Consider the following 21,244-nt stretch of genomic DNA (forward strand, 5'->3'; position numbering starts at 1 on the left):
TGTAAGTTTGATATTTAATACGAAACTCCCCCCCCCCCCCCCGCCATGTTTGTCATGATTTTGTTATACTTTAATAGTTTCTCCAGTAGAAAAAACTTAAGTTCCTAACCTATGGGCTGCAATGAGTTCCTCTTGTTACTTCCTACAATAATGGAGCTACTTGTGAGAAAACATGAATTAGTTTCTCAAAATATTCTGATCTGCTCTATTACCAGTTCTAGCCTACAAAAACCTTCAAGCAGACAAAGTAGCTTTAGATTCTGACACTTTCACTGCAGTTATTTAGTATTACTTCTTGGGTTTAACTGATAGAATAGAAATAAAGGCCAGAGAGACACAAGGCTTCTCCTTGCACAAAAACTCCGATTGCTACAACTAAACAGGTATTAACCTTCCCAAGACTTTGCTCCTCCTGAAACTTAGGACGACATAGCTGCTGGTCTTAAAAGCAGACACATCCAGGGAGGCATTCCTCAATGACACTAACAGTAGCACGGGACGTGAAGTCCATCTTTCAAGATCAAAGTTTTCAAACCTTCTCCTTTCCTTATTTTTTCATCACTGAAGTCATACTTCATCACCACCTTTCTTTATTCCTTTCATCTTGCACATTACGCAGCCTTAGTTTGATTATGCAGATCCTACACAATACAGAGGGGAAGGGAGATTCCAGGGTGGCATCTCCATCCCTAGAGATTTCCAAGAGTCACCTGAAACCTTGACTGACCTGATCTAGCGTTGGGGACACTGGCACTTCAAGTGGGAGCTTGGAGTAGACGACCTTCAGAGGTCCCTAACATCCAACATTTCTATGAGCCTACGCAAACAGAAACAAAGAGAGCGTCTGAGACATGAAAGGGCAAACATAAGCCCCAGAGCCACAGGGGTTCTGCCAAGTATGGCCTTCAAATCTACTCTTCCGCTATTTTTGTCTAGCTCTGCAATCTCCCTCTAGAATATATTTTAGCTTGTAAAATCAGAGTTTAATCAAACACCAAGAACTTATTTGCCATTTTCATGCTGGATACAGAGAATTCACCTAGACTGGTAAGCCTTCTTACCCGAGTGTCAGAGCTGAAACGACATGACAATTCACAACAATTAACATCAGGTATTTAAACATTAAAATGCTATTTTAGACTGGCAACAGAGTTCAACACTGCCATGGAGAAACACAGGATGGAAATCCCCTGGAAATCAGAGTCGAGCCATATGGATTCGTTGCTGATTACCGATTAGCCAATTCCTCTCTTTAATGAGTGGTTTAACAATACATTCACACAGCTTCTTTCATCAACAAATTATCGGGTTTGTTTGAATGGTGGTATTTTCCATAAAACCTTGTCAATCGTCACTTATTATACCTCTAGCTTTTAATTTGCTAACGGATAAATATTTTATGAATTACTCCATTACAATAATGGATGTTAGGTTAACTGCCATATAATTTAACAGGGTTTGGCTGTTACAAATGTTGGTACAGATCAATGCTTTTCTCCTTCTAGACTTAAAAGTTAACATTACCAAGTCAGGGAAACACTCAGTTAACCCCCTAGACTTGGAGAAGAACTCCAGGCTCACCAGCTTGAGGACTTACTACCCTCATAACATTTTATTTACATTCATTACACTTGAAACACACAGGCAGAGTGAACACAGCAACAGCAACGAGCATTGCACTTCATGGCTTTGGTACCTTTTTGTAAAAGGTTATTTAGGAGACATTAAACAGAAAGGCAAGGGGGATATGGCACATGCAGCAGGGTACAAGAATGAGCTCACAGGCATGAAGTAAAGAGATGAACAGAAACAGGAGGAATTTGAGGCAGTCACCAACCAGCACAGGACAGGGAACATTAGGCAGAACTGCAGAGTTCTCTGAAGGATCAAGACACCCCAGTCTGTGTTTGCACTTAACAGGCTGCTCAGGACAGAGATTTTTGCTAACGTCTTTCTACATGGATCTCCAAAGCCATACAGCAAGGTACAACATGGGTTCTTATGCTTTCAGAACGAACGTGGCATGGCCTTCATACTTCTGAGACTTAACAGACACTGAATGCCTGGCTATTTTCAAATGAGCTAAGTCAGAAACAACCCCCCAAAAAGCACCTTCTACCCAAATCAACATATCTTCACCTACCTCTCCTTTAATCACTGAGGATTGACTGGTTCCTCTTAGTCTCTCCTTTCTGCACAGTCATCCATCCCTTCAGTTTTGCTTTTATCATCAATATTTTATACACACCATTTCTGAAGTCATTTCCTTCATCCCTTCATGTTTGTTATGAAATATGACTGCCTAGACAACCTAGAATAACACGAACATGTGCATTTATTTTGCTAGACACTGGATTGGGCCTTTCTCTCTAAATTTATCCTTGTTCTAGACTGCAGTATTTCAGGGTTTTTTTTGGCTGGTCTTTTTTTTTTTGGGGGGGGGGGGGGGGGCATGGTTGTTTGTTGTTTGGTTTGGGTTTGGGGGGGGGGGGGGGGAGGGTGTTTTGGTTCGCTTTAGAGGTTTCTTGTTTGTTTTGTTCATTTTCCCCACCTTCAGCTTCAGCTTTTGGGAATTAAGTTAGTCCTAGTGAAATCTTTCTGAAACACCAAATATATCTACTAGCAGTTAAGACACCCTTTGCTGATGTTAATGTTAAACCCGTCATGATCACGGTCCACTTCGTCTGTTAACAACTTCCAACCTTGTAATTCATGTCTGTATCATCAGCATATCCCATGAGCCAAAGAAGATCCAAAATTAAAATATCAAGATACAAGAGACAGCACCCTTCATGTCAGAACCGGCTCCATAAGTCCTCCCAAACAAAATTTGCAAAATACCTTTAGACATATGCTTATGAGGGAACTGAACACATCACATTTGATCCAATGGTTTCTAATGGAACTGCACTGGATCCAAAACCTACACTTCACTGTTAGCATAATGATCCCCACTTACTCGATATCCCATGGTTCAAAGTTACTGAAAACTCTACAACAAACAGGGATCACAGTTCAGTTCTCTCTCATCTACTCATCCTTCCTAAACACAAACAGCTACCTAGTTTTACGTTCCTTTCGTACAATTATCCCAACAGGTTTCAATCATGCTGATTTTACCAAATCTATTTTCAATCAAAATCTTACATACTAATTTTTTAGTTATTGACATATAAACCACTGCATTTGGTGTTCAAGGTGGGGTGGGTGGGGGGAAACAACTTCCACTTATGAACAACTAAGTTTGGATAGGTTTTTTTTTTTTCCTTTAGCACTTTCCCTTGTAGTGTTGCCTTATGCTAGCATCCAGATCAGGGATGTTACCTCCATTACTTGACAAATAGAACATTGCCCCATTTGCCTAGCCTTCCTTGGTATCTCCCTCCTAGAACCAGTATTTCATGAAAACACCCATTTCAGTTTGCTTCAAGCCAACTACACACTCACTCTAGCTACTCAGGTCTCCTGCTTTTCGGAGCCTGCCACCAGACAAGAATACTGTCAAAAAAACCACTTGGATTTTATTCTTCCTCATTTCACTACTAAGATCTTGAGGTCTTCTCTTTATTACTGTAGTTCTATCTATATGATTACTCGCACAAACTCAGCAGAGCACTTCATAATCTCAACCTGTGCTGCAGTTACAGTCTTGCATTTAATCCAATGACTTGTGGAATTACATTTTAATATACTTCTTAAAGTCATGTTCAGATATTTTTACATTCACAGTGATGCTTTTCCTTTCAGGACTGCTGTGTTACACAACAGCAGCAACATCTAGTACAGATAATTGTAATAAAAGTGTTAAGATTGGTATGATTGGAGAACAAATGGGTACATACAGGTGTAGAAGCATGAGAAAGAACAAATGGCAATGCAAGGGCTGGTAGAGCGATGTGTGTTGGTAGAAGTCAGATGAGCAGGTCATCAAGATCCTTGAACATATATATGTGCAGTTTCTCAGGACACGCAGATTAGGAGATGAAGGACAGAGATGGCTCAGGATAGTGAGACTACACGCTAGACAAATTGCTTTGGACACACGTCTCAGTCGCCTTGGTGCATGCAAGTATGCATGCTTGAGAGTGAGACCCAGTAAAATAATTTTGTTTTTAAAATGAAGCCACCTTCCCTTCCTCTAAGCTATTCTAATTGTTACAGTGTTATTTTCTTCTCTAGCATGTATTACACTTTTTTTTGGTCAGCAAAGCTTAAAACATTGCATTCAAGTAAGGAGAATATTAAGTCTCCAATCTTGTGCTTTTCTCAACACAGATGAAACTATTTCAGTAGAAACATGCAAAACAAACATTATTACTTTATCTCGATTACAGCAACCCTAGGTATTATTAAAAAAATGTGGAAATTAAAGTCAGAGACAAACATGATTTTTAAATTGAGAATACCCGTAAAGTCACACATTACTCGAACTTTCTGTGACTATTTGATGTATGCTTCAGTAATTTCTATGACCTTCCTGCTCGTTTGATACATAGCAAAGCCTCATCAAGTTAAACACTGTCAAAATACACCTCTATTAAACAGCAACTAAAGCCTTTAAACGTAAACAACAATAAAATTGTTAAAGAAATATTCCTGGATGTGCTTGACATGCAAACACTGCATCACTAACCTGAAAATAAAACACTATTAATTAATTTTCACAGTTTAAAATGTTAGAAGTAAATAAAAATCCTAATACCTCAGATAGTTAAAGCAAAAGAGTTTAAACAAGCTAATGATATTATCATTGATACAAAGAAATCTCCATGCAGAACTCTGTTTTTAAATTGTCATCGTCCTTGAGCTGTTTAAACCTCAGAGCATTTATTCAGCTTCTCGGTATTTAGTATACCTCCAATCAACTTGCCTCACTTTTCCTACATAGGTCTTACCCTCCCACGCTGATATTCCCCTGGCATGAAGAAATTCACCATACCTCTAACGCCAAGAGAAATGCAGCGCTGCTTATGTAATGCTTGCTGTGAAATCTTTGCTTATTCCCTGTCACTTTGCATTCCAGACACTTGAGACTGCTCAGATACTCATTACATTTGTCTTTCACTTTTCCGTATACTTTTAGTTCAATCTAAATGATAAAGTTTAGTTAATTTCTGTTATATGCTGAAATGAAAAATTTATGATAGTCATTTTTAGCCCTAAGGAGCAGACGTTATCAATAAGTTAAAATACCTTCAGCTTTGCCTCGGGATGTTCATATGCCCGAAGCATTTTATCTTCTCATGATAATACAGTATTTGCTTCAGTCACATTTCTTAAAATTACTCTTTTAAAAAATTTTCTACTTTAATACATTTTTGCAAGAAAACATAAATTTTAAATTATTTTTTACCATCATGTCTGTATGAACCTTTTAAAGCAACACACAAATTTACACAAGCTACTTCTTTTAAGACTGTCATAAGAAACCACAGATAAAAACATTTTTTAAAGATATTTGCCAAAATAAAATTTGAGCAAGAATAGCATTTAAAGGTGCCCTGGCTTGCAAAAATCATAACCTAAATTGTATAGTTGTACCAATGAAATTAACTCTACCAGTTTTGAATTCGACAGTGCCAACTGTAACACCAAATGCTGAGAAAAGTGCAAAAATAAAGAAAAAAAAAGAAAAAACAGGCCCTGTAAAAGTGAAATACTGTTATCTATGAGGATAAGGTATTTCGGTTTTAGCATTTTGCCGTTTCTATTCTGCAGCAATTTGTAGTGTTTGTGAAGTTATTTACAAATTTCTTTTAGCAAATAATGTTTTTTCTCCTTGAATTGACAAATGTAGGTTGGCCTTCTAAAAACAGTATAACAGAGTCCTTCAAATTGTTACTACTTCTAGGCAGAATTCTCTACACCTCCAAGTAGTTGGCTTGACAGCCATTCCTGGTCCCTTATGCAGCAACTTACCACAAAATTTATAAACCTGAAGTACTGGAACAAGCAATTTAGGTTTGTTTCAACTCAATCTCAAGTTACAAGAAGACTTTTTCACCAATTAAATCCAAAATAAAAGATGCAGCTTGGTACTCTATAGGCACACCTCATTGCCTTATTTTACAATTTCCTTTGCAGAAAGAAATAGAGAATACCAAGACCAGACAGGGAGCCAAAGAGAGCAGGATAAAGAGAAGCCAACAAACTGATTCAGAAATGTTCATGCAGTAGGCAGCAAGAGAAGATTTTACGCTAATAAATGTAGTGATACGTCTTCTACTGGTACATACAGAAATATGTATTTAATTTCTGCAAAGAACAATTACAGTCTGAAAATCTGATTAAGTTTTTAGTAACAGTTAATATCAGCAGGTAACTGATAAGAGCAGCAATGCACTCTCCCCAGCCAACTGAGAACCTCCTCTGCAATACTCATATTCTGAAGAATAAACTAGAAAGAAAATTTAAGTGTGAAACAGAATTCCTAGAAAAATCAAAGTTCTTTGGAAACTCTGTTTTGCATAATGTCTCCCAAAAGTCAGGCTGAGTGAGGAACATCTAGAAGTTCAAAAGGAAAAATTGTGGGAGTTCACGCCCCAGATGCTGCAACATCCATGTCGTGGTGGTGGTATCGTAATGACAGCCAGGGCAACAGAACTAAAACATTACTTAACAGATTGCTCCTTTGAGGAACAGTATCTCTTACCAGGAAGCTACTTTTTTTTTGAAGAAAGTTACATTAATGTTTTTGAAAAGTAAGTGTTGTTCTAGTAAGTCTCCTTTATTAATAGATACTTCCACAGCAAATGAGCAGCAAATTTTCCTTTCCTGGAGGCCAGCAAATCTGACAAACATGCTGATGAAGAATGTCAAAAGGAAAATTTGTGTTTGGAAATTTTACTACAAAAGACACTTGTACAGAACTGAGTTGCAAAATTATTTCTGTATTAGGTAAAAGAAAACTTTCAAAACAAGACCTAGTTACAGTGGAGAATTTTTGATTCAGAAGTGAAAATTCTGAGCATAAGTCACACCTGAAAATTATTTACCTTACAACTTTGTTTCAAAAATTTACGATTGAACTGCATCTCCCATTCCCAGACTGCATGTATCTCTTCCAAGAAATACTTTTTCCTAGAAATACAGATAACTTCACAATTGTATCAATGTCCAAGAACACTTTCCCCCTTGTTACAAATAAATATCACCTGTTATAATGAATATAAATTGACCATGCTTATTCACAGATTATTAATAGTCAAACAATGAATATTTATTATTTTAGAAATGCTGACTATACATAAGTGCTGCTATTAGTTCAGCACTGAAGGAAAAAAAAAGTCATTAGCAATAAAGCCATTTTCAACTAAGTGGAAGTCAGAAATGCCAGAACTGCAAAGTTTGTAATTCTCTGAATTTAGACATTCATTTCTTTCAGGACTACAAAAATTTTTAGCAGTACTGCATGTTCAAAAAAAATCATGAAAGATGCACATACTTTTAAGTTTTCAAATGACAGATTTAATAGCTAAGCATCAGAAACCAAGCACTTAATGATTTCAGAGTTCAATTCTCAATTAAAGCTTGCATATTTATTTTCTGCCTAATGTACCCAATATGAAATCCAAATTTAGAAGAAATGTTTGTACCCCATTCAACTAGCTGATGTGTATCGCCTTTTTCTACCAACAAGCACAAAGGAGCATAGGGCTCCTGGATTATACTGGAAGGTCACGAAAAAAGGAAGCAACATTCTCATCTTGACAAAATATTTCTTTAAATTATTTTACTTCCCCAGGGAATGCACCCAGGCACCAAAGGAAAGAAAATGTTCGAATACTTGATTTAACCTTTTCATTCAGAAAACAAATGAGAGTTAAGACAAATTTTTTTAGATATATTAAACATTTCTGTTTCTTATCAGTCAAGTTCTGTTTTCACCTGCCATTGCTGATTACCTCTTAGTTGAAGCAGCAATTTTTTGCTTAAATGAAATGCATTGATAGATGCTGTTTAACTAATGCAAACGAGCAAAGAAGCAAGAAATGATATGTTAAGAAAGCAGAGAACACGGCTGTTATACAGAGAAGAATCCCTCTGTATTTGCTATTTTAATGACCTACAGCACAGTCGTATTTTCAGCTCAGTGGAAGATGCACATGCAAACCCCCTGTTTCCCAACAGGACTAATGTTTTAAATCATTTTTATGAAAATATTTGCATTTACATTGCACTCCAGTGATTACTTAGGGCCCATACCTTGTAAGCATGCACTGTAATCAGTTTATTACTGCAGCCATTCTAATACAGTCCTACTGATGACTCATTTGTACAAAGAACAACCGCAAACATTTTCTCCGTGAGACAGACTTTTGACAGCTTGGTTCTAGTGGAGTCTTTTAGAAGCACAGGAGAAAGCAAAACACTGCTCCCCCTGGAAGAAGCCTTTCAGTCACAGGCAGTTTGGCACACGCAGACTCTACGTATTGAAATGGACTTCCACTGCTATATCTAGTATCTCTTACTGTTTTAGCTGTTGGTTTTTTTCTACATCATAACAATCACACCCTCTATAGCAAATCAAAGACATTTCTTGTCTTTTAAAAAGGTTCCAAATACTTAGTGAAACTACTGTGCAAGCAGCTCTGCAAACAGAGCTTGTCAAAATACTTCTGTACATTTAGCACTGACCTGCTAAATCCAGAAACAGAGATGGCTCCCCTGTTTCCAGTCCAAGATAAATTCAGCCACTGGATGAGAGTGCAGCGAGACTGTAGGTATTCCAGAGATGTGTCATTAATCCTTGCCCAGTAAGGTTGTAAACTGAGATGAATGTACTGTAGAGGATCACAGCAATGTTGATATAGCAGCTTACAAGTTTGCGCTAGTCTACACAGGTCTGGTACTGTAAGGTGACTCAAAATCAACTGGATGAGCTATATTAAAAACAGAAAAAAGTCACAGATGGTCATATAGCACTTGAAGTGTTAAGGGAAGACTGCAGAAGAATAAGAAAAGATGTTCTAACTTCAAAGAAAAGCAAATCCTTTTACTTAAAAGTAACTTTGCAAATAAATCATTGATTAACTACTAAATAGGACTGCACTGTCTTCTCAATTTGACAACATATTAAACAAGAAAGGAAAAAACAGATCAGCATATGAAAGTGACAGGAAGCTTTCAAATTAGAAGTTTCTTTACCCATGCTAATTTAAACAGTGATATATATGTAAACACTATGTTTACATATTTCCCTTCACAATGTCTGCACTGCCATTGATCAGAACACTGAATTGGCATCTTCTTTCTTCTCTAGATTTGGTTTTTAAGATGGTAGCATATTTGCAGAGTACATGGAAAAAAACATACTACGTCCCAGTTTCCCCACACCTTGAACTGATTTTAGATTTACTCCTCTTCTCCCTGCTTTAAAAATCGGTGTTTTGTATTCTACCTTATAACCTCTCCCATCCATGCCAGACTACGCAACTAGGTAAAAAATTCAACATATTCACATCTTCTCTGACAAAGTAATCTCTTCCTTGCTGTAATACTTTTGAGAGCACTTCTGTTCTATGCCAGAGTCAAATCGGAAAGGCAAAACCCCTTTTTACCTCTGTCAGATTGAATCATCTCAACTTCAGAATAATCACCAGCCCTAGTAGTGACTAGCACCACTACACATATTTTTGTAATGACTTATCTCACACTCAGAAATTAAAAAATATCCCATCTGCTATCATGGTCTGTTTTCCTTTCTAAACGAAAATAAACACACACAGACACATAAATACTCGCTTTAGGAAATAACAAAAATGCTCGACAACAAAAAAAAAAGTCTCCTTTAGCTTAGAAACTGACAGAAAATACACTTGAAAAATTAAATCTAAAAAATCAATGTTTACTTTACCAGGGCTGTCTTTAACAGCTGTAAGTACCTGCACTCAAGTTATGTAACTAAAATTGACTAAGTGTTTTCAAGCAGAGTGGGAAACAGTAACTCACTGAAATGAATCAGTGTATATGGAAAAAAACAAAACATCCAAAACAAGACAAAAAAACCCAACACAACCCCACAAATCAGCTTAAACTGAAGAGAGTCCTGTGGCCCTTTCAAAATACCTTAATGTCTTATATTTCATTTTAATGTCTTATAATGATTCATAAAACAAAACTGCCAAAAATCAGAATAAAAGGCTTGACATAATGAAAATGAAGCTTTTTGTGAGATCCAAACAGATTGTACTTCCAAAGTACCAGTTTATTATGCAGCTAGCTTCCACCTCCCTTCCTCCCCCCTTCATTTTTGGAAGAGAAGAAATAAGAAAACAATCCAACTTCCTGCAAAATGAAAAATGTTACTTCCTACTCAGCTCCAGATTTAGTATTTGGATTTCAAACGCGATCTACGACTCTTCAAAAAATTTAACTTCAACTCCAGTGCCAAAATACAGCGTTTGCATATACTCCAGTTTCTCTCAAGCTTGATTTCAAGCCTTCCCTCTTCCCTTCTCCTTGCTCCTCCTTTCCCCTAAACACAGCCCAAGCTTTTTGTCCCTGCAGGTGCCCAGAACTCTCACCTCAGCTTGATGCAGAGGATCTGCATAGACATTTCAATGTGACAGCAATACATATATAAAATGTATACACATACATAATAACTGCAGTTAATATATTATAACCAACAAAGTTCACTCCCAACTGACATTCATGTTGTTGGCATTTTGGTATCTAAGAAAGTAAAATAACTAGGAGCTAACATAGATATAATCCCAAGTTAATATCTTGATTTTTGCTTGGCTCAGACCCATACTTAAGCTTAAGAGTTGCTTAACACAGTTTTGTTTGTCATTCTAATAGTAGATACCTAAACATATACCTATTTTTCTAAGACCATCAATTCACTTTAAATAATTTTCAATATTCTGAAAGACACCTTCAGACTGTTTTGCAATCTTTAGATATTCCACACTCTGTAAGCCACCTAAATATCTATTTTATGAATGTCTTTTCCCTCAGATTTTTCCATGCTTTTATTAATAAGTTTTCCAGAGCAGAGAGGTCAGCAATAAAGGCTGCACAGTTAGCTGAATTTATGTCTAAAATTAATGTGGCATAATAATGTCTGATAAAAACAAAGTAACACAAATTTTGTTCACTAGAAAAAAGAAGTTATTTTGTAACTTCTGAGCAGTAAAGATAATGGTGAATGAAACTATAAATGCCTCGCCAATGTCCCTTTACACCAACTGATGACTTCAATAAGTATTTCATAACATACGGGATGTTGCAGTCTTTCCACACCTGACAAGAAATCTCACAATATGAATGTCTTAATCAGAAAAGATAATCCTTCTTTATTTTTTACTGAAATTATGCTACTTCATAATATCTAGAATGAAAAAAATACAACAAAATGTCACTACTATGACATTAAGAGATGAGGTACTTTTCTTCTGGCTTTTGATTAAACAAAGATAACAGGTTCCAAACTTACAGGCTAATAACCATTAATCGTCATTAGTCTGGAGTCTGATGTCTGTCAGAAACTTGTTTTTTTTGTATGTGTAGCCTAGCATAAAGTAGAGTTTGATACCATAATAAGTATGTGACATGATGTGCTGTATTGTGCTACACCGTGTTCACAGTGATTCAAAGAATGCTGCAGAATTGAGTATCTGCTTTGAAAACTAATTTCATAACACAGTTTCTCGCGAACTGGTTTTACTCTGCATTTATGAAAAAATATGACAACCTTTATTGTTTTATACTTTCTTTTAAATCAATCAAGAAAACCCAAAAATTATTGGAAAAACAATACAAAGGAGTATAAAGAGGAAAACATAATATAATTTATACAACACTGATCACCTTTTTAGGCTATGATGGACAAAAAGTACAGAAGTACTTTCTCTCCCATTTCCAAGGCAAACATGGCACATGCCAGCTTTAGAGATGTGGTGAGAGCAACAACCACTACAGTGAAAACCTCCAAAAACTGGAGGTTTCCAAATCATAATTCTCCACAACAATTCAACAAACAGCAGTATACAAATCCATTGTGTGCTGTTTGAGCACAAAATAGATCCTGATCCGTGTGTTTTATCATCATAGTCCCTGACTGCAGCATCTTACATATATGCATATATTTTGAATTACCAATTAAAAAATATAACATCTTAAAAAAACAGACATCTCACCCAGTGCAAAGTTCACTTATAAGCTCAGACAGGATCTCCACCACACTCTTCAATACATGGGGTAAAACTTTACCAATGGTGTAACTCCTAATAGTCCTTACCTACCCAAAAGTTTCTCCAGCTTTTTTCAGCTTTTTTGCTGAATAACAGCAAGCAATAACCATTTGTACCCAATAAAACGCTTTCTGTGAGTAGAGCACAATAATGCAGAACTTGATTTGGCCAGAAAGTAATGCTTGGATGCTGATCAAACCTAGAATATCTGCACTTTCTACACATTTCCTCTTTCTGTTCTTCAATGCGAGTCCCTCCAATATGAAAATACATACAGTGCTATCTTTTGGGTTCAGCATGAGAAGAATGTTGATAACACACTGATGTTTTCAGTTGTTGCTCAGTAGTGTTCAGACTAAGTCAAGGATTTTTCAGCTTCTGATGCCCAGCCAGCGAGAAAGCTGGAGGGGCACAAGAAGTTGGCACAGGACACAGCCCAACAGGGCAGTTGACCCAAACTGGCCAAAGGGGTATTCCACACCATGTGATGTCATGTCCAGTATATAAACTGGAGGAGTGGGGGTGGGGGATCGCCGCTTGGGGACTAACTGGGTGTCAGTCAACAGGTGGTGAGCAATTGCCCTGCGCATCATTTGTACATTCCAATCCTTTCATTATTGCTGTTGTCATTTTATTAGTGTTGTCATTATCATTATTTTCTTCTTTTCTGTTCTATTAAATTGTTCTTATCTCAACCCAGGAGTTTTTCTTCTTTTCCTGATCTTCTCTCCCATCCCACTGGGTGGAGGCGAGTGAGTGAGCGGCTGTGTGGTGCTTAGTTGCTGGCTGGGGTTAAACCACGACAAAGGCAAAGAGAGAAGGCAGGAAGGAGAAGATGGTATTCTGGGGCTTTTGATATTCCTCAACATAGTTTAAGAAAACACAGTCCTTAGTTGCACAATCCTATAGCTTGAACCAGCAAATGCGTACACATTTAATAGTACACATGAACACATGAAAAGTGGATCTTGCAACTGTTTCACAAAAACAGAACAATTTAAGTCTCTCTTTTCTTTATTCTACTCCCATAACATGCTTTGGCAGAGAGGGCTTTACATCACCAGGCTATAGGCTCTGATCCTCTCAGCAATGAAAGGCTGTAAAGGTTCTAAGCTCCTTCTTGATTCAAAGAACAGAAAAGGATCTTACTGACAGACTGCACAATCAAATAATCGAGACTCCAAGAGGACTAAAGCTGGAGAGATCTTCTCCACATGCCATTGCTCACAGCCTAGTCTGCTATAGCAACTGGCAGTATATTGGCCATTAACTGAAGGGAAGAATCTTGTGCCATATGGTTATTAGCTGTTAAGAGAGCTTCTAAGACTCTCATGAGCTCCTCTTTAGAAAGCAAGGCATAAAATTTTGCAGATTATCTGAAAGCCTACAAATATTTCTTCTGGAAAGATGCAAGAAGTTTACTGTTGAGGAAAAAAAAAGTGTGTGACACTTAAAAATGCTCCTGCTTATTTCTCCGACTCTTCCATCTAAGTATCATCTAAGGGATGCAGATCTTGCATTCAAGACCCATTTTCCTGGAACATAGGCGCCAAATCCACATTTAGCGGTGAAATTCGCTTCCCCAGTAGACGTGAACAGCTCATAAATCTTGTAGGCAGCTTTAGGAAAATTTGGCTTCAAGGAATGACAAAGATTTCATTTGTATCTTTTTATATCAAAATTTATATTAGAAATATCTTTTGGACTGCAGCATGCAGGATTTCTCCTGACTCTCCTCTCTGAAGAACAAAAGTTAGGTTCTTGGTACCTGGCACATCTTGGTGAGTCTCAAACTTCACAACAGGTATGCTGTGGCAGGTATTCTTCACCTTTCTCAGAGGCTTTTAACTTGTTCAGGCTTCAGGTCTCAAGCATTCCTGCAACGCCAACTAAGACTAAGGCATTCCTCCTTCCACTTTACAACCAGCACAAGTTAGTCAAAAGATAACTGGGAAGAAAGACAAGGATGTTAAGTGTCTCCTAGAAAACCCTTCCTCAATTTTAAGGTAATTCTAGAGAACAGCTACTAAGGGCTGGTTAACACCATCCATGAGCAGGGAAGGAAAATTATCTCACTTAGGTCATCCAAGTTTTCACACTTTCTTCTAAGGAATTCTGTGCCCCAGGAGTCGAGCATTTTTCTCTTTTGTTGGCAGGAGCAATCTAGACTCTTACAATGGTTTTAGAGCTCACACTGCAGCAAGCCATTCCTAATGCCATTTTGAGGAACAACACAGTCTATGAAAGGATAGTCTATGGAAGTTTCAGAAAGACAAGGAAGGCAAAACAAAGGCTGGAGGAACTGCTGCTTACTTTAAGATTAGCATAGAAGACCATTCAGCTTGTGTATTTTGTGAATTATGGAGGGTAGTATGAAAAGCCTGAAACAGCTCAGATAAAGAATAGGCATGTGTATGAAGACTTAGGACAGTTACACGTTCACAATCAACATGAACATATAAAAAGATACAATTTTTCATGTAGTGTATCAATCAAAACTGGAAGGAGTCAGCAGTTGCTTTACTTCATCATTACAAGGTTCGAACACTTCCCAGAAAAATCTGACACTTGTCAGTCTTGAAGACAGCATGCAGAGTACTGTTCCCATAACTGATGCGGTAAAAAACTGTCATACTACAAAGTGCAACATTTTTGTTGTTCTGATACCCAAACCTTCCAGCTGGACCAAGAAAGTAGGGGACTGAGATTTCTGCTGTCACAAAACCAGTCCAGAAAGTCTCCTGTAGTTTTCTGATAAATATTCCACCCCTATTTTCAGTTTCTTTATATCAAAGCAGAAGAAAAAGAATGTGCTTGGTATTGATAGACCATATAAATACATTCATGAAACCAAACTTGTTAAAAAATGGATAAAAAGGGAAGCTGGTACACAAACAGGAAAGCAGAAAAGCACAATAAAGTACATGGAGGTAGAAGTTCAGAGGAGTAACGGGACTACACAAATACTTCCTAAATTATAATCTGAACATGCATAGTCACATGGAACAGAAGAGAGATTAATCAATCTCTCTGGTAGTCTACTATACTACAAATCAATTTATCCAGCCTTTTCAAACAAGACCTCCTAGATTTAAAACAAGTTTTCTCTACAATCAATTTTTTTGAATGACTAAAACCAATACATTTGCAAACTTCAAACAGTTATACATTTTAAGATATTCTGGAATCAACTGCACCTTTGCATATGCCAAGTACTTTCTTTACGTCAGGACTGATGCACAAGCACTGACAGTGTATTAAACACTATATGGACTCTGGGGGAAAAAACACCACTAGAGCCAACTCGGGGTGATGTTAATATCCTCGTTTATTATTCCACTGCAGCAACAACAACAAAAAAACCAAAACAAACTCGAAAACTTAAGAAAGAAGATAAATACACAGGAGAAAGATGGGGAGGGTTGTTACATTCTCTTCCCCACTCTTCCTCTTTACAAGCACAGCAAACTTGTGCAGGTTACTAGGGCACACAGTCACCCAACCATGGCCTTCATGTGCCAAATTGGGGTACTTTGAGACAAAGGATGCAACAAAACCAAAATATTATTTGATCAGATCATGTATTTCTGAAAGTGCCCTGCAATTGGTGACAGCATCTCTCACCATCCTCCCTTTGCTTTCAGAAGCAACTCCGATTCAAGCCACAAGCACTCTGAGCATTTGATGATTTACCGCAGGAAACAAACACTTGCTTGTTTTGCCAGACTGCAGTACACTGAAGAGCAGGAACAATCATGTCTCTGCCCAAGACCAGAGTTCTGACCGGCAAGTAAAGGCTCCTTTCTACTATGTGCAAACCCAGTTTATTTTGGGAGAGGTGAAGACAATGATTTCATCTCTCAATTCTTACTTTAACTAGGGCACTAGCCCCCATGAACAGCTATACCCCACTGAGAATTTCCTGGCCTGCACACAACATTCAGCAATCATACTTCACAATCTCATCATACTGGAAATTACAGGAAAGAAAATATCTATCTACACTGACTCTGAGCAGACTTGCAACTGCCCCACTGCCAGGGGATCTGAAAGGAGTAGTTTCTTCACAACTGTTTTCTGTGCAAACATCAAAACAAGACAGTGTACAGAAGTCCAGCTATAAGACTTTTTACCTCCACCATGATTCAAAACTTAGCTGGATGGAAGAGGCTTATTTCATAATAATATGAAAATATTATGGCCATTTCAAGAACAAAGTTCTGGGTTGTTGTTTTTTTTTTTTTTAAGAGAGATAACAGGAAAAAGCTTTTAGCCTATTACACACTATTTTCACTTACAGATCTTGATTCAATCTTTTCATATCTCTTTTATATTATCTTCTTCATCAAGCATGAGGACTAAGACTACTGGAAAACTGTCAGAAGCTTCTAAGTTCAAGAGCTAGAAATTCAAGGCTAGAATAACTGATGTAAACACCGTGAGTAGACAGATTCTTGAGAAATAGAAGTGCAATAACTATGCAAATACCAGCAAAGTGGCTTGCTAATATCCATCCATGGAAGTAGACAGACTTACATAATTCAGGCATAACTATACAACAGCTGCAAGAGATTCACAAAAGAATGCAAGCAATTCTAACTAGAAAAAACAACAATCTTGACCAGTACCCTATAAAGCACCTTGGCACCCTTAATGACCAAGACAAATACACTGACTATAAACATGCTTTTCTTACCTCATAAGGCAATTTATCAAAATATCCGTTAGTTGGCCATTCCCTGAGGGTAACAACGCTGAACTGCTTATTAAGGGTGTCCATTCCACAGCCATATTTTTCTTCATCCTCATCTTCATCAATATCATTCATATCAATCATCGAAGCCTTAAGCGAAAGCACAGGTCTCTCCTTCACACCATGTAGTACTACTGCATCCAATTCAGTGTAATAGTCCAGAAGAGAGCTGTTCACTTCCAGTCGGATTAAGTTTGTGGGAAAGTTTATCTGTTTGATACAAGGTGTGAACTGCCGAGCCTGAGGACCATTCACCTTTGTAGGTGCCTCAGACCAAAGGATTTCCCATCTGTGAAAGAAAAATTGCACACACAGACAGTATACAGATTAAAGTCAAAGTTACTAAAGCAATTCCTGAACACAGTAAGAGCGCTTCTCTGTCAGAAGTATTTAACAAATGAGAAACATGGTTGAAAAGACAAGGAAAATTGTTTCCCTAGATTTGATAACTATCCTAAGGATTAATTTAACAGGGCACACTAATTCATGACCTTAGCATATTTTCTCTGCATTGCTAATGAACAAAACAAGCTGTGTACTCATAGTCAGGCACTTGTGTTAGAGTACTGTTACACACATGCAAGTTGTTCTAACACCTCACAGGTAAGGTATTCATAACAAATGGATTAGATGTCTTCACAACGATGGTGTGTTAGTGTAAGTATGCAGGGAATAGTCTTGCCATGTAACCTAAATAAATACACAGTCAGCTCACCTCTTATTTCCCACAGAAGGTTTTCACAAAAAAATGAAAAAGAAAAAAACCCCACAGCTCAGACTCTTTAGCATCAAACCTGTTCAAATTGCAGCATTGCAAATCATTAAAAAAAAACCCCTAAACTTTACTTTGTTTATCTGTGTAGGCAAACAAATTATGACTTTTAAAAGTAATTCACTGTCAAATTACCAAAGAAAATACAATCTTCCAAGTCATTTTTGAAAGGGTCCTTTGCAAAAAACATTAGAATTTCCAAACCCCTAAACTAAAAAGTTTTCTTCTCTTTGGTCCAGTGACAGAAGGAGGTTCAAGGCACGCACAGAATTTCCATACATACACCTTTACTTTTACACACATCCCTCAAATCTCCTCCAGTAAATGACAGCAAAACCTGCTGCCAATTGAATAATCTGCAGAATCAAGTCTTATATTTTTTAGGTCTTCAGTGCTCCCTGACTTACCAAAAGGCCTGAAAACAGAAACATGCTCTTTATATCTGCATGGGTCCTCATCCAGTGAATGGATTTTAGAGGTCCTTCGGTCACTTATGTCCATCTTTTTCCTCCCTCAAGTCTAGTCAATTCCTTAAAGAAGGATGCCTCCATTAGCCACTGCTGCTACTCCCTTTGACAGTTTGCTTACAGCCATCTCTGTACCCAGTGTGCATAACCCAGACACTTCCACAGCTACTCCATCTGTTTCCGATCACCCTAGTCCCAGCTTCAAGGATTTCTGAGGCTACTTGTCCTGTCACACAGGTCTTAGAAATGCTCTATCTGCTCCCTAGTACCTCAACATCTTGGCTTTCCCTACCAGATACCACTATTCTGAACTTACAAGTATTGCTCAACACTGACATGTACTGCAGAACACAAAGGGGAAAAATATTAATTAAAAAAAAAATAAAAATCAACCTTTTTATTTTTCAGAACCAAATGCTTAAACTTTGTTCATCATGACAGAAAGTAAAAAATATATAAGGACTTTCATTAAAACATAGCATACAGTATAAATAAGGCTTAGAAGCTTGGTATTTGCTACTATTTCAAGAGTAGGAAAATTAATCCACATTGGCTGAAACTTCCATTTCACAATGGACATTTTCAGGTATGCACAGGTAAATTTTCCTATCCTACATTACGCCAGTCCACAAATACCTTACAGCGGAACGGGAGGCCTGCAGAAGTCTTCTGTCAAAGGAAAAAAAAAAAGTCATGAACTAAAAACAAACACGCAGGAGCTGTAAATGTATGGCACATCAGAAAGTACCAACATAGGAGGGCAGACAACTCTGCTCTAAGGTTAACAGTTTTTGTTAAGAGACACTTATTACTAAGAGAAGATTTCATTCGTTTAGGAAATGTCGACTCATGGCAAAAAGTAAGAGATGTAGTCCCACTCTCACGCCCTCTCATATAGGTCGATTCCCTAAGCAAATACTTAATGTTGGCACTGCACATGACCTTTCTTGAACACATCCAGATCACCATCTGACATTTTGCTTAGGCACTTCGATATACCTACTCAAACTATCCTTAGGGAAACTCGAGGCTATTTTTTCACTAATTTAGCACACACTGGACCATCAACTTTTAACAGAACGTGTCTCAGTTATTGACTTCTCCTTTGGTGCCCTGGAGAGAGGATTATCTAGCAGTAGCAGAGCTCTGGAAAAAAACAATGCATCTGGAGGTGTAGGTTCATCAAACTGCAGAGCAATAACCTCCTTCAGCAAGCAGTGTCTCTAGTTTCCAGTCTTTGTAATAAACTAGAGAAAAGGAAGGACATGTAGCATGACTTTACAGTCTTGCGAAACTCCACATTACATACCAAGTGCTGATGAACAAGACCACTGGTGAATGTCTCCCACTGTCCTTATCATACTGTTTTCCATCAACAGCACACCAATATAACTTTAAAAGAGTTAGCTATTGGTTTAACTGGAAAACCTCAAGTCTGTCAGGTTGATTTGATGTTCTTCTCTGCCTTGGTGGCACTGCACACAAGAACAGGCCATAGCAATTGCTCTGAGTCAGGGTTGGCAAACTCTTCCTGAGTGTAGGCGTACTCTTAATACACCCATTACTACTACTGGAAGCAGTCTCTTAATCTAGGATCGGCACTTTGACACTTACGGGCTACATGTAATCTGAATGGGAGTGAAGACTCCACAGTTGGAAATGGACCAAAAACCTCTAAATTTCCAAGAGGCTTCAGTAAGAACTGCATTATTTCTGTTCTGGAGCATTTTTTTTTGTTACGGTCATCCATTTCAAAATCCATCAGAAGAAAGGCATTTTGACAGTCAGTCCTGGTTTGAGAGTGTGTACCAAAATCAGCTTCCCCAATAAGGTTGTCAGCATTTGTTCCAAGCTTAAGATGTTTGATAAACTACTTAACCCAAAACAAAGAGAAACTGAATCCCAACAAATACCTGTAAAGAAGTTGAAGGAATTTTCCTCCCCGTCTCCCCTTTGAGTTAATTAGGTAGCTCTCAAAAAAATCAAGCAGAATCAAATGACTGAAGGTAGGACGTTTTCTGTCCTCAGGTCTTGCAGATAATACAGTAACAGCTGATCAAAGATGTTGTAATGAGAGTGCTTTGATAAGAAGGTTTCACCAGCAATGTGCTAGAAAGCCTCAATCTTTACACTGCCATGCAAAGCCTGAATGAGAGGCAGTAACATCTGTATTCATTCTCTAGTGACTGAAGAAAATGAGGACTTTTAAGTGAAGTTTTTCCATTCAGCTTTAATGGACTCAGTTTTTCCATTAAATTTCTCTCTATCTCACGAAGATAGCCAGGAACTCGTTCTGCTAAAATTTCTGATCCTAAAGACTCCATGCACTTATGTGGTAAAAAAAGAAAACAAAATTCCCATTCTCCCTCCCTCACCATGAAGGAAAATACAGTCTAGTAATTTTTAGGCCGAGAAACATACTTGCAAGGTTTGTGCCAAATGAGAGCACATATTTAATGCTTGTTTAATTTTTTGTTGACCTAATGTTGTTAGAAAGCTTTTTAATGGCTAAGGTAACATCTGAGTAGACCTGGTTACTTCTGAAGAAAATATATAAGAATAAAGATTCTTTGGAAAAGTGGCTCCTAGGAAAAGTAATCAGATTTCTCTCCAGCAAGACAAGATTAAATTTTGCCTGCAATCTGCTGAGATTTCTTGCACTGTAAAATTGAGATTGGTGTAGAAAGTGAATAAAGCACTATGTGCGATTCAAGCACAAAAAATAAATGCCCTGTCCCAAGAAACTTATAGCTGTGTTAAAAGCCAAAAGAAGGGAAAGTTTCAGATAGACCAACAAGGAGAACATAAGGAAGATGTGACCACACCTTTGTTGAAATTACAACTTCTGCAACAATTATAATTATGATATGTGATTATAATACATCCCATTTGCTCTTATCCAAGCAAGTACTCTGTAAATAATCTGTAAGCTACCTACAAGTAAATGTTTCCTGCCTCTTAACATGCCAGGGATGCTCCAGCACACTAGGTTCAACACAACCTGGAAAGTGCACCCCTGACCACAGCTGTCAGTTCATAAATATAAAAGGCA

The 21,244-nt window shown here is 37.6% G+C and overlaps 1 protein-coding gene across 5 annotated transcripts in view; it reads right to left on the reverse strand.

Moving 5' to 3' along the window:
* The window catches only part of FBXL4 (F-box and leucine rich repeat protein 4), a 64,707-nt gene that overhangs the window by 31,088 nt on the left and 12,375 nt on the right, over positions 1 to 21,244 (reverse strand). For all 5 annotated transcript variants that reach the window (XM_049817644.1, XM_049817645.1, XM_049817646.1 and 2 more), the window contains exons 4-5: positions 16,897 to 17,242; positions 8,638 to 8,882 (exon numbers count right to left, since the gene is read on the reverse strand). In XM_049817644.1, coding sequence (XP_049673601.1) covers positions 8,638 to 8,882; positions 16,897 to 17,242 — 591 coding nt within the window. The remainder of the gene's footprint in view (positions 1 to 8,637; positions 8,883 to 16,896; positions 17,243 to 21,244) is intronic.

The sequence above is a fragment of the Accipiter gentilis genome, chromosome 15, assembly GCF_929443795.1.
Source record: "Accipiter gentilis chromosome 15, bAccGen1.1, whole genome shotgun sequence".
In the NCBI taxonomy this organism is placed as follows: domain Eukaryota; kingdom Metazoa; phylum Chordata; class Aves; order Accipitriformes; family Accipitridae; genus Astur; species Astur gentilis.